Source organism: Prorops nasuta, unplaced genomic scaffold (genome assembly GCF_024137725.1).
Source record: "Prorops nasuta isolate Cenicafe-Biocafe unplaced genomic scaffold, Cenicafe_Pnas_1.2 PNAS00020, whole genome shotgun sequence".
Taxonomy (NCBI): Eukaryota; Metazoa; Arthropoda; class Insecta; order Hymenoptera; family Bethylidae; genus Prorops; species Prorops nasuta.
Genome location: NW_027116817.1, coordinates 2,083,590 through 2,098,892, shown reverse-complemented (window position 1 = coordinate 2,098,892; position 15,303 = coordinate 2,083,590). Strand labels below are relative to the sequence as shown.

General features: G+C 31.6%; 1 protein-coding gene across 6 annotated transcripts in view; it reads right to left on the bottom strand.

Annotated features, from left to right (window-relative positions):
* Positions 1-9,633: 9,633 nt before the first annotated feature.
* Positions 9,634-15,303, bottom strand: part of atl (atlastin GTPase) — a 202,578-nt gene continuing 196,908 nt past the window's right edge. For 3 of the 6 annotated variants that reach the window (XM_066739263.1, XM_066739261.1, XM_066739264.1), the window contains one exon: positions 9,637-10,360. In XM_066739263.1, the coding sequence (XP_066595360.1) occupies positions 10,229-10,360 (132 nt within the window). In that variant the 3' untranslated portion in view covers positions 9,637-10,228. Of the gene's footprint in view, positions 10,361-15,303 lie in introns of all 6 variants that reach the window. The other 3 variants (XM_066739260.1, XM_066739259.1, XR_010823805.1) reach the window with 3 other exon arrangements.

Here is a 15,303-nt window from a genome sequence, read left to right as displayed (position 1 = left end):
CGACATGTCATCCACGAATTTTTACCAAGCGTTCCACCCCAAGCTATAAAATCTCGGAAACACCGAAGAACGTCATTTACTTGCCATTCATTGCAAGGGTAATCGATCGTCTCACATTACGTATTCTCGATCAAGGCAATCGTTCTGTAAATTTTGGAAAGGAGGAAATCACCATACGATTACACATTAGAAGATGTTGATTTATAAGAATACCTACGATTATAAACCAACATTATTCGATGAACCAATCAGTCAATTAGCTGCAACAGAGCTGAATACATCAGCTCAGAGTGAAATAGGGAACAACGTGATCGGTGGCAAAAAAGTGTTGACAAAAAAAAATATAAATTTTTTACACTCATTGGGTCTGACTGTGAAGAAAAGAAATCATGGATTCGTTGAACGTTACCGAACAGCCTGCGTATGATAACCGCATCACTAAATTGGAAATACATGCTTACAATCCGTATGCGAAAGCATCATTGGGTAATAGCGATGAAATTCGTATCCCAATACAACACAGCGCAAGATTTGATTCTTTTTCCCAGTGGTAGTTACCTCTACATAGAGGGGAAGTTGATTGAAGGTACCCGTGCTGCTACTACACCTCGGATAAAGTTTTCCTCGACGCTAATTCCATGGCATTTCTGTTCGGTTAAATTCGTTATGAATTGAACGGTATTGAGATTGATTAGTGCAAAGACGTTGATATCACTACCAGTATGAAGAATTTCATATCTTTAAGCAGTGAAGAGAGTATGAGTCTACGTCATCCTGGCTGGTTCGTTGCCACTCAAGAGCTTGAAAATGTTGCTGACACATTCAGCTTTTGCGTTCCCCTGCATATGCTGTTGGGATTCTGCGAAGATTACAAACGTGTCGTTATCAATGTGCACGCCATGAGCTCGTTCTGATACGAGCGCGTAATGATATAAATTCAATATTTTCTTCGAATCAGTTTACCGATTCTGGGATTGAACTGTACCGAGTGCAATGGAGAATGCCTCACGTAACTTTAAATGAATTTACCAAACTACAATTTCTACGCATTATCGAGCAGAATAAAAATCTCACCATGGCTTTTCGTTCCTGGGAGCTCTACGAATATCCCCTTTTACCTCAAACACAGCGACATACATGGGCTGTCAAAGCAGCTACACAATTGGAGAAGCCTCGATACGTGATACTGGCGTTTAGAAAAAATAAGAAGAACGATCAATACTCGAATGTACTTAAATTTAGCGATTGTGATGTACGTGATGTGAAAGTCTATTTAAATTCTGAATTTTATCCGTACGATCGTCTCGACACTGATTTCACGAAATCTCGCTACTCCGTACTCTATGATATGTTTGTAAAGTTTTTCCACTCATATTATGCTGGAGAAAAATTGTCGAAACCAATGCTCGATTACCTAAACTTCTTACAATACGCCCCGCTCTTTGTAATTGATTGTTCACATCAGAAAGAGTCAGTGAAAACCGGCACGGTCGATGTTAAGATTGAAATCGAGTGTTGGAAAAATATTCCGAGTAATACTACAGCCTATTGTTTAATTATACATGATAAAATTATAGACTATAATCCGCTTACGAATATTGTTAGAAATGTAAGTTAGATATGTAAGGTTAGAAAAAAAATAAAGCATTTTTTAATAAATATATAAAGCATTTATTCACTCATTTATTATACAAATCACTTATTGTTTAATCTTAAATTCTAAATTATTATATTTCCCATCTAAATATTTCATGATTAAAATATTTTTTGATGCTGCATTTATCAGCTCCGTAAACTGATCCTGTCATTCGAGTAAGGCAACCATCCGGGCAGGGAGATAAAACCAATCCTCCGTCAATAGTTTCGCTATTATCCTCATTCCATATTTAGTCTTTATTTTCATAATTTCAATTATGTCATATTCTTTATTTTCCTTGAGACTGTTTAATTTAACAAATGTCTTCTCAGGGATGAAAGCGAATGCATTAACTCCAGTTAAAAATGCCATTTTATCTATACCCTGTATTGCAGAAAACTATTATTATTATTATTGAAAATTAAAACAATATTTGAATAATATATTCCTACCTTTCTTTATCAGTTGAAACTGAGATATAAGCTGATCTGAGTATTCTTACTGGTTGTGGTTGATGCACTAAAATACTGATCTGAAGATTCTTGCTGGTTGTGTGGTCGATGCACTAACTAAAATTTGAACAGATTGAAGCTGGTTCACTATTGTTCGAATCCATTTATATAGAAAACATTGTTGATGGAGGGGGTAAAATTCATTGGTGGAAGGGGTAAATAATTTTTTGTTGAAAACGTGTGCAGATTTTTAGCATGTCATTAACACTGATTAGTAAGATGATATAATGCTGATTAATCAAATTATGATTCTATTAAAAGAATATGCATGAAACATTCAAGCATATGTTTCATTTTAAGAAAAAAGATGATCTTCAATGTGTTAGCGATCAATATATCTGTAAAGATCTATAATCTGAATAAAAATCCAAAATATACATTAACATTTTTTTAAAAAGAATATGACTTGCTGGATATCTCAATTTTATCATACGTAGACATATTATTATATAGTAAGGTCTAGCGTGGAGCGTATTAGAGGTTCTTAATTTTCGTTTCGTGCTGAAAATTAATACCACAAAGATATTTGTATATATGAAGCATGCTTCTCTCTTGAATCTTTATTATATGCATTCTCACGATGATTTTAATTTCATTGCTTAGTAAGATGATGATATGTGTTTATTTATCTAAACTTGGGGTGTAATTTCATCAAATGTGATCAATATATCTGTAAAGATCTATCGTCTGAATAAAAATCCAAAATAAACATTAAAATGTTTTAAAAAGGATATGATCTTGCTGGAGATCTCAATTTCATCGTACGTAGACATATTGTTATATAGTAAGGTCTAGCGTGGAGCGTATTAGAGGTTCTTAATTTTCGTCTCGTGCTGAAATTAATACCACAAAGATATTTGTATATCTGAAGCATGCTTCTCTCTTAAATCTTTATTACATGCATTCTCACCATAATTTTAATTTCATTGCTTAGTAAGATGATGATATGTGTTTATCTAAACTTGGGGTGTAATTTCATCAAATGACACGTCTAAGTACCCTCAATACTGTCGTTGAAAGGGCGTTTCTTATTAAGATAGCTGGTGTTGGAGATGTTATAAAAATCTGAGTAGTTCCAGACTACTCATTAAAGTTTGTTCTACCTCCGATTTGTCTATATTAAAATAAACGCAAACACGTGTACCGGTAATATGTATAATAATGATAATAATAATTTAATCCGAGAATCCACAGTCGATGGCGGTATAATAAATCTTTTAAATGAAATTGGTGTTGGGACAGATTTTGGGGCGATAATTAGACTTTTATTAAATGACATTGAAGAAGTGGAGGAAATGAGTAGTGATGATGACGATGGTTATGATGGTGATGATGAAGAGGAGAAGGTTTTGAGGGGCGAAGGGGGTCATATGGATCTAGTAGTGGAGGACGATGAGGACGATGAGGAAGAAATGGAAGTGGTAGTTGTGGAAAGTGAGGATGAAGTGGAGTTTTTGTATGAAGAAATAATTGTTTTGGATAATGAAGATGACAATGAAGACGAAGTATTGATATTGGATGAGTGATTGAATCGATTGATAGTGATATTGTTACAATTTGTTTTGGATAATGAAGATGACGATGAAGATGAAGTATTGATTTTGGATGAGTGATTGAAATGATTCTTGAGGAGGTTCATCGGCAAATTTCTAAAGGACACTTTAACTGTAGATATAATATTTCATGTAAAAATTGGTTAACATTAATTGTAAGGGGACATACACATGCGCTTAAGCCTAGGTTGTACGCAAACTAAATTGTTCTCCATCGTGCTTCGAACCCATCGGAAGAGGAAAACTCGCTCGAGGACGGAGGACTCTTTGTTTCTCCTTACGTAAAATTTCTCTATCGATCAAAACTGTGATTTATGGATTTTCATCTGAGGTGTGCAGCAACAACAACAACTACCATTCAGTGTCTCAGCAAACTTCCAAACGTTATTTGCCATTCTCTCACAATGTACATTAACTAGAATTTTGTAAATAAATATGAACGAAATACAGAGAGAAAGAAAGGGCAACAAGAATCGTACCAACGACTCTTCGAGGGGTTGGGAGAAAAAGGTCAGGAATTCAGTTGTGCTGTCTCAGCTTTACTCACAGCAGAGTGAAAGATTTTGTATATGGCAAAAATAAAATTGTACTCTGAATAAAAAAAATGAAAGGAATGTTTTGTTAAACTTACCCGCTGTTATAGCACAGTTGAAAACCATTTAAGAAGTATTTCCAAAAGGTTTGATGTAACGTTAATAAGATATTATCTCTATACTGATATTGTTAGAATTAAGATGCACTAGCTTTATTCACTATAAGAAGATTAATTTTAATACTAAATACTCAATCAATTTATATTATATATATGGGGCATTCCACGCCATAAATCGGACGGTCACTTACCTTTAGATCTCTAATTTTTGGGAAACTGTTTTTTATGATTAGTGCTTAGCGAAATATGTCTTCAGATTTTTTCCTAAATTTTTTCAGCTTGCTATTTAGGAAGTCTGAATTTTTGAAAATTTGATCCTCTTTTTTTTTAAATACTTATATCTTTCTCAAAAATGCATAAATTTTAATAATTTTTTTTAACTTCTTGTTTTTGACGTACTTACAGAAAAAAATATTAAAGAATCATAGGAAGGTAACTATTATGAGATTTTTCGATTTTTGGAATTTATTTCACTGTAACTTTTTTGTTGTACAGATCGATTTTCTTCAAACTTTTTTATTAAAATCTACTAGAGTTTTTACAAACGTCAACCGATTTTGAAAATGGGCACACGAGATTTACTATTTTATTCTTCGAATTTTAATTATGTTATACATAGTTTCCACTTGTATACATTATGGAAATTCGTTTCTAAGAAATCAGAGAAGAGTTGAGATTCGGATGCGTCTCGCTCTCACTCTGATTTTATTTTTCACTAGTCTCTAGTTTGCCTAGCCACAGCTAGGTGTAGACAACCCAGTATACCACCAGCAGGGATAAATAACTAACTCCGTAATATAGGTTGGTACGACTACTCAATGCAAATAAATTTAAGTTATACTTGGCTGTTAAAATTGACCTCGCTAGTGACTTAATACGAAGACGAAATTTATCTTTGTACATATCATTATAATAAGTATTTATTTCTTCTTGCGATTTGAATAATTATTTAATAATAATAATGAGTGTTGGCGCTTTTAAAAAATGCTGCAATCCTTTACTTTTGGAGCATCATAAAGTTCGGAATAAGGGTCTACGACCACCATCTGCAGCTATTAAAGAAATGTGGAATTTAAGTAACATGGATTATTTATGTACCCAATGTAGGAAAAAAATTAAAAGCTTGAAGGCTTCATCTAACAATATTGTGGCAAAAAGTAATAAATGCGTCAAAATTATTACTCAAACTGAAAATGTTGACCATACCGAAGAAAATAAGTTACTCTCTCCAATTTCAATTGGTGTTATTGGTTAATTTATTTATGGTTATTGATTAATTTTATTTAAATGCAAAAATATTAATGTTAACATATGAAATATTATGAAATATCACTAATATTTTTTTAGAATCAGGATCCTCTGATGACATATTAGAAGCTCAACTTAGTACTTGTTCTCGAATCAGTCTAAATACAGAGCTTCCCATAATAAATACAGCTTTTCTGTTGCTAAAGGAGTCTCCAGTACATAAAAAGAAAATTAACAAAATTTCGTATTTGAAAGCAAAACTTGAAAATGTAAACAATAATTTGAAAGATACATTAGGCATTGGTACGAATTCTGAAGATGAAACTAATTCAAAAGACTTTAAAGATATGATTGGTGATTTAAAAAGAAAGTTCAATGATGAACATACTAGTCAAGACGAAAAAGTACAAATTTTGACTTTACTACCGAAAAGTTGGAGCATTGCAATAATTGCTGAAATTTTTGGAGCATCGAAGCATATGGTAATATTAGCTAAATCACTTAAAAACGAAAAGGGAATATTATCTAAACCTGGATTAAAAATAGGTAATTGCACTTTTCATATAAAATATCGGTTCATATAAATGTATAACACAATATTATAACTAATTATTTTTACTCGTAGGTCGACCCTTATCTAATGAAATAAAGTCAGCTGTATTAGATTTTTATATAGATGACGAAATAAGCGTGAATTTGCCAGGTATGAATGATGTTGTTTTTGTTCGCAATGACCATGGTAAACGTGTGATTTACAAAAAAGGCTAATTCTCTCTAATTTAAAAGAGCTGTATAAATTTTTCAAAAAGCGATATCCTGATTATAAAATCGGTTTTTCAAATTTTCCAACTTTACGCCCTCAACAGTGTTTACTTGCTGGTTAAAGTGGAACACATACGATATGCGTTTGTTCAGTACATCAAAACGTAAAACTTATGATGATAGACAAGCATAGTTTTATCATTAAATTCATGTTGTTAATTATAATACTTAGAATTTTTTTACAGGAAGTAATTTACCTATTTTAACAAAAGATCTGTTGGCACCTTTACGGCAATATAATGATTGCATTAAAATGGTCATCTGCGAAGACCCGCTATTCTATTGTTATTTTGAACGATGCGATAAGTGCTCAGGTATCAAGGTTCTTAGAAGTTTGTTAACTGATATATTTTACAATAATGATATCGACGATATAACATACAAGTACTGGGTTTCAAATCCGCGTACAAGCCTAGAAACATTTACAAAAACCTCAACTGATTTTGTGGATAGTTTATGCGATAACATAAAGAATCTTTTACCTCAGGCATTCATAGCAAAGGAACAATCACATTCTTTCAGATCTTTGAAAGAATCTTTAAACCCAAATGAGGTTATCATCGTATGCGATTTCGCAGAGAATTATGAATTTGTAGTTCAAAATGCCGCACCTGGATTCCATTGAAATAATAATCCAGCTACCATATATCTGATTGTTATTTATTTTACTAAAAGTAATGAATTATTTCATAATAGCCTAGTGATTATTTCTGACTGTCTACAACATGATGCTACTTCCGTGCATCTATTTTCAAAAGTTGCTTTGAACTATATTATTAATAAGATATCCAAAGATATGTCTAAAATATTGTGTTTTTCTAACGGTGCTCCCCAACAATTTAAAAATTTTAAAAACTTTGCAAATTTGAGTTGTCACGAAGAAGATTTTGGATTAAAGGCGGAATGGCACTTTTTCGCCATAGCCCATGGTAAAGGAGCTTGTGATGGTATTGGCGGTACAGTAAAGAGATTCGCTGCACGAGCAAGTCTGCAGTTATCTTTGGATCGACAAATTACAAATCCTAAAGAACTATATGAATGGGCTACGAGACCCAATAAATTGAAGAACATATCGATTTTTTGTGTGCCACAAATCGATTATACTGAAGAGAAGAGAAAACCTGAGATCAGATATAGAAGAGCGCAATCAGTCAAGGGTACATAAAAGTTTCATTGCGTCATTCCCATACAGAGAAAAACATTACAATTTAAAAAGTTTTCATGATCCGATATGAATAATGTTCACAAGATATTTAAATAATGTTAAATATTTAAGTATATGAATAATAGATCTTTAATAAATAAAAATGTATGTAATATAATATAGCGTATATCATTGTCTCAACATCTTTTGAATGGTTTATTCAATTTTGCCATTAATCTAAAATAAATTTTCAATAAATATTTTCATATAATTATAGTGATATAATTAAAAAATCGAAGAATAAAATAGTAAATCTCCTGTGCCCATTTTAAAAATCGGTTGACGTTTGTAAAATCTCTAGTATATTTTAATAAAAAAATTTGGAGAAAATCGATCTGTACATCAAAAAAGTTACAGTGAAATAAATGCCAAAAATCGAAAAATGTCATAATAGTTACCTTCCTACTATTTTCTAATATTTTTTTCTGTAGGTACGTCAAAAACAAGAAAGTTAAAAAAAATTATTAAAATTGATACATTTTTGAGAAAGTTATAAGGATTTAAAAAAAAGAGGATCAAATTTTCAAAAATTCAGACTTCCTAAATAGCAAGCTGAAAAAATTTAGGAAAAAATCTGAAGACATATTTCGCTAAGCACTAATCATACCAAAATTTTCCCAAAAATTGAAGATTTATAGGCAAATGACCGTCCGATTTGGCGTGGAATGCCCCATATATATATTAGATTAAAAATTATTGTGAGATATGCAAAAAGTAACACGCTCAGCTACATTTAAGGTAAAGACCGTTCAGCGGGGTCAGTAACCTCTTAAAAAGATTCAAGGTTACGCGAGCGAAAAAATCGCTGCAAGGAGAATCTCTCTGTTTTACCATCTAGGGAACTGCTTTTACCGACTGGGACCTGACGTCAGACGAGTGGGTGTGTGACGTCAAAAGGCTGCAAGTATCCTCACGCACCCCCGCAACCCTCTCGCCACTACTTGTTGCGAGCTCACATGGAGCCTCCGATTTCCCCCACCACCACTTAGCATTTCTTGATTCCCCCCAATACCTCGCAACCAGGCTGACCCGAGTGGACAGGAGTGGGGGGGAGGGGGAGGGGCTAAAATCGGCATAGCTTGTCTACTTATGAGTTTTCATTAGATAAAACTTTAACCCTCTAAGTGCACTAGGGGTCTAAAATATCCCAAAGAAAATAGCTTTAATTGTAACTTGTAGGATTTAAATTTTGTGTTTGTACCGGCAATTGTGAAGAACTGATTCATGAGAAACATTATTAATTATTTTCGTAATAGATTACTTGAAAATACAAGTTTTGTAGACATTATAAAACGTTAGGGTCTTTAGACCCCGTGTACGTTTTATGATATTAATAAGAAGTGTACGCTTTAAGGGTTAAACAAGTTTTTCTCAAAATTACATTTTTTAACTTAGCGCAGATGATTTAAAATAAAACGATTAAAATTACCGACTTCAAATTTTGACAAATTATTCAGAACAGTCGGGACTATCGTCGAAATATCAATTGTATTAAAATTTTGATTCTAACATAATTTTGTAGTGATTAATACAAATAAAAACGCTTTTTTTCCTTCACTTGTGCAAAAATCATCGCCATTTTATTATTTTTCAATGGAATTTAAACACTGAGGTTCTAACGATAGCGATACTACCATAAATTATGAATATTAATCAATTTTTTTGTTTCAGATATGTAAAAGGGGTGGAATCATTTACGCCAGAGGAACAAGTTTTTATTAGTATTGGTTCAAGAAAATATAAACAAATAAATTATGCTAAACACATTAATTCATTATTAAAGCAATTGTTTCTTATTTTCCTAAACCTTACCTTTCGAGGAAAAAAATTTTGATTTATTATATGCAACAATTTTTGAAAAAAATATTGAAAATGATTGTTCTTAGAAGTGGTCATTATACTATACCATTAAAGTACAGAGGTTTTATACAAATAATAAAGAACATTTTTTTGTATAGAGTGTATGGATTTTAATCAACCTTGTTATAAAAAAAAATACTACATATAGACAAAATACATGTTTTTTCACCATTTTTTTTTTATACATTATCTCCAATTAAATACACATTCAACAAAAAGTTTAATCTTCGCTTAAAATGTAAACATTCCTTGGAAAAACGGTTAATCGCCGTAATACAACAATTTTTTAATTTGTCTCATAATATCATTACAATTATAAAAATTGTTCAAATAAATAATGACAAATAAAACGATCCACTACAAATTAGAACATTTAATAAGAAAAAGAATATACCTTTTAAATATATTTTAAAATACAAACATCAAATTAAAGTTATTACTTTAAATATATTAAAATATCGATGAGATAAATCCATTATACGACAATAAATCAAGTTAAAAGATTATACATCTGTTCTCAATGCCCACAATTTTACAATCAAGATGATATATATATGCCTAGAATTTTTTAACTGAGTGCGTACTACACTACCATTTTATATTTTTTTATTTTAAAAATAATAAAAACTATTCGTTTGAGAGTAAAAGTGTGGGCTTCAAAAATAGAATTTATGCTATAAAGTTTACTTACATGAACATATTATACTAACTCGCTTACAAAAATCTAATAACTCAACAATTTTATGGTAACTTATACTTGGCAATAATAGTTGAATTAGCATTAATAGTCGAATTTGCCGTTATTTCAGTAGCTTGTGCCACAGCTGCCGATACTGACTTCTCCATTAACGTCTGATAAAACGGCTTCATAAACTAAACAAAAAAATAATTGCGAATTATTTAGAGTAAATGATTACTAATTATAGTTTATGGTATTAATAGTAAATAAATTGATCGAATATAAATAAATTTTGCAAGTTTACAAGGGTAATTTAAACGACATGGAATCAAGTGTATCATATATAATTTTCTGAATTTGAATATGACTTCTTTCTCTCATATTACGTCACTTTTTTTAGTTTTGCTTAAAATATAGTTAAGTTTACTACATGTTATAATACATTTTGCGGAGTACGGTTCGGACTTTTATAAAAACAAAACATGTTATGTTAAAAAGAAACACAATAATTTTGTTTAATGTAAGATTTAAAATCCTATATTACTTCAGTGATATAAGGCTCTAGTTTGCATTAAAACTTTCGGGTAGAGTTTTATCCAAAAAACGCATACCTTACCCTTAACCCATTTGGGACGCAATCGCCATACATATACGTTTTACATTTGTCATATTTCCGGCTTACGACCGTACTTTGACGTTATGAAGGCTCTTAGCTTAAATTGCTGCTACGAATTTTAATAGCATTGTTACTTTGCAGACCGATTAACATGTATGTACGGGGCCTTCGTTTGAATTCGATATCAAATGTTATGCCTGTATGTTCCAGGTGCCTTGATAATTTACATCTGCGCGAATGGATTAAGGGGTTAGGGGATTTAGAATCGCGAAATAAATCACATATTTCACGGTGTTTTTTTTTTACATTTGGTGAAATATTTTATGAAAATAAAACAGAGTACTTTAATAATGTTATGTCCCTAACCAATTATTTAATTTCGAAAAATTAAATTTATTTTATAATAGAAATACGATAACTGAATGCAATCCCATATACCAGAATCTACAGCCACCGTTGCCGGGATCTTATCTTTGCCTACGTTTGCATCTTGTATCATGCGACTGCAAGTCCGTGAGAGAATTCTGCCTCCCACTCACTCTAAGATGCTTTAATTCTTATTGGTCAAAGATAGGAAAATTTCATTTTAAAAACGCTTTGATTGGCTTAGCCATCTCCTTGGACCATGATCCAGGGCCCGGCGTCGGTTAATTCGATTAGTCGTTAAGACAGTACTAATTGTACCTTCAACAAAAATAGCCTTGCAAGGCTCTTATACTTGTTACGGTTAATAACTAAAACCATTAAAAACCATTGAAGTCTACTTTAACTAAGTGTTACATCCTTCGACACAAATCCTCCATCGAATTTCCTACTACTACCAGCTGGTAGGGAGCGGTCGCTGAAGCCCACACTAAAAACTGTTCCTAAAACTACTACACAAGTAAGGACATAACAATAACAAGGCTTTAATGAGTATATGTGAATTTTTTCATAACAGAAAAGTTATATGGGTAAGTACACCAGCCGGTTTCATGGATGACCTTTCCAAAAAAGGTTGCTGGCGGTGAGCAGCATAACTCAGTAATGGATCGTCTGAAGATAAAATTTAAAATTATTATGAAAAGTAGAATCTTGTTTGGGTTCTCTGATCAAAAGGATTGCTTATTATCTTTACTACTTTTTGTTTTATTAATAAAAAACATCAAACAAATTTTTCAGCAAAAATGAATTTTCAAGTTTAAAGATTTGTCATTTTGTTTATAATATATTTTTTTCAAATCATTCGGCCCGGAACCCAGACAAGACTCTACTTTTCATATTAATCTTAAATTTTATCTTTAGATGATCCAAACTGAGTTATGCTGATCACCGCCAGCACAACTTTTTTCGGAAAGGTCATCCATGAAACCGGCTGGTGTACTTACCCATATAACTTTTTTGTTATGAAAAAATTCACATATACTCATTAAAGCCTTGTTATTGAAGTACTCTTTTTTATTTTCATTAAAAATTTCACCAAATGTAAACAAGAAAATCGTAAAATAAGTGATTTACTTCGAGATGCTAAAATCCCCTAATCCTTTAAAACAGAATCACAAGTACATAAAAATCCTAATTGAAATAATATCATAGTTAACACTGCTAAGAAAAAAAAACACATTAATTACAAAACGTATTGAGATCAAAATTTTAAGCAATTATTGGTAATCCTAATTAAAAACAATATTAAATCAAACAAAAATAATAGTTAAAATAAAAAATGAAACAAATGCAAAAGTTTTTTAATTAAAAAATTTTCACAAGTTAGGCATAACTTTATTCGATATTAAAAAATAATGTTTCGAAATATACAGGATCCGTGAGATAATTCATATCAAGTAGTGGAGTCCCCGCTACTTGAAAAGCCCCCCAATAGTAATTAAGATCATGATTGGTCGCGAAGAGATAGATATAGATAGATAGATAGTAATTGAGGGCCTGGAAAGCATAACGCGACTCGCGCTCGAGGTAGACCAACCTAGTACGTAAGGGAGGGGGGATAAAGTCTACTCATCGCAAAGAATATAATATTTGAAATAAATTCCCAATATTTTCAAATCACAATTTCTCAGTTAATGATAGTTGGATTGACTTCTTTTTTGTGGCAAATTATTCGTGAATTTACAGCGCTTCTGTTTATTCCAGACATATCATCAATTTTTCATAATATTTATTGATAAACATTGAATAAATTTGTCAAGAATATTATTAATTTCATTACATTTTCTACCTATTGAATATATTACTTTCAATGATTTGTAAGGTAAGTTTGATGCAATGGATGCATTGTAAAAACATGAAATTTATAACTTCGTTTTTTAAGCTCTAAGGTGGGTAAAATTGATTCATTGTTTATTAATAAGTATTATGACAAATTGACGATAAGTCTAGAATAGTCAAAAGTACTGAAAATTTACGAATATCTTGCCACGAAAAAGAAGTAAATCCAACTATTATTAACTGAGAAATCGCGATTTGAAAATATTGGAAATTTTATCAAAATATTACATTCATTGCGGTGAGTAGACGTTATCCCCCCTCCCTTACGTACTAGGCTAGGCTACCTCGAGCGCGAGTCGCGTTATGCTTTCCAGGCCCTCAATTATTATCGTACAAGAGCAAAGCTCCATACCTGAGTCGAAATTTTACTCTTACCGTAATCCTACGAAAGTCCTCTAGTGAAGACTTCATAGTATTTGTATAGAATTTCGTTAATGGCTTCACATTCTCTTTTAATTCTAAAAGTTGTCACATTTTGAACAATTCCCTAACTAATATGACAAAGGTAAGATTTAGCAAAACCTCCTATAATCCTTTGAACTCATTCTTTGGAGTAATGTAGTATGTGGCTCACCGGATGGATCGTGCAACGCATTGATACGTCGGGATCGGTTCCGTTAATCTAATCTGATTTTAATATAAACCATGAGTCTAATATTGATTACGTCTTTATCAGGAAAATCGGATAAAAAAAAAATTTCTTTAACAATCTTTGCATATTTTAGCCTCTAAGCAGCTACAGCTCAACTACTATATCAAATACTATTTATTATTCATGTGAAAAAGCGACCTGTAAATATATTTCATTTCTGCAACAGTGGGACTCGAACCTGGGACCTCGCCAACAGCAGTCCATGCCTTTGCCTACTCCGCTAACCTGCGATTCTTATAATGTTGATTTCTTATAAGACCTCCTTTGGACTTCAAAGAATCTAGTGTAAACAAGGGCTATGAAGGCGCTAAAGATCTTTTAAGACGTAAAATAGGCTTTCAGAATAAAATTTGATTTTAATTCTACAATATCATACGTTCAAAGTTCATTGAAAAGCCTATAACAGCCTACAAAAGGAATTAATATTACTTCATTCACATTGAAGAATAATTTAAGATTTAGAAAGAAGTTAGATAGTTCTGTAAAGAAGGAAAGTACGATTGTAGAACAAAATAGGATAAAATGAGGTTTTTTTAAGATGTTTAAGGACTAATGTAGGGTTAAAATTTCGACTCGGGTATGTACAAAATAAATAACAAATTTTTATAACAAAAAAAAAATAAAACCAGGACAAGAATAACGTCCTTTTTATTCCCTTTATATTGCTCTCTTATTAAGTAAGACGTAACAAAAGTAGATTACCATCAAAGTAACAGTTATACTTTTGAACTTAAACTAATTGTGGAACCATGCGTAAGATTGATAATACATAACACTGAAACGAATTTATTGCAACCTATACACTCGTCTAAAATTCGGAGTGCCCATTGAATATAGGATTATACAATTTGATTTTTAATTTATTAAAAGATCTAATATCCTATATGTTAGGAAGTAATCATTCCAAAAAAGAGTACCAGTAACAATAAATGGCTGCTGTTATATAACAGTTCAGCATGAAGGTATCTTAACATTAAACGTACCGAAGATATTTTATACACGCGAGTTTACATTTAAAAAGGGTCTTCTGACTGTCAAATGTTAGCTTTAATGTTAATATAGAATTTAGGACGTCTAATACTACAAGATAAATCAGAATATTATAGGAGATTACTCACTATATTACGAAACGCTGGTACAGTAGGCTGGTGAAAGACTATAAATACTATCTTTTAAATAAAAACATCGTTTCTTTATTTTCAGGAAATTTGTCCTTTTATAGTATTAAGTGATATGATCTGAATTTTAACCTCATAAATTGCATGCATGCATTTAATGCTCTTTGAAATCTAATATCCTCAATTACACATATGTCAATGAAACCAATCAACAATAATCAAAAATTGGAAATATAAATGAGTTAAAAAGCTTCAGCCTCATTCTTTGAAAAATACAACTTTGATTAGGTCTAAGCTGGTATAGAAAACACGACAAAGTTTTGCTCCAGTTGAGTCTAGATAAAATACATACACCAATATTTTTAGCAGAAAAAATAAAGGGGACAATAACCCCATCAAGAGACAGGGTAGTATTTTGAAAGCAAGTTCATACAGTGCTAAAAAATTCCTGGATCCCCTAAATAACTTGAGAATAAAGAGTTTAAAAAA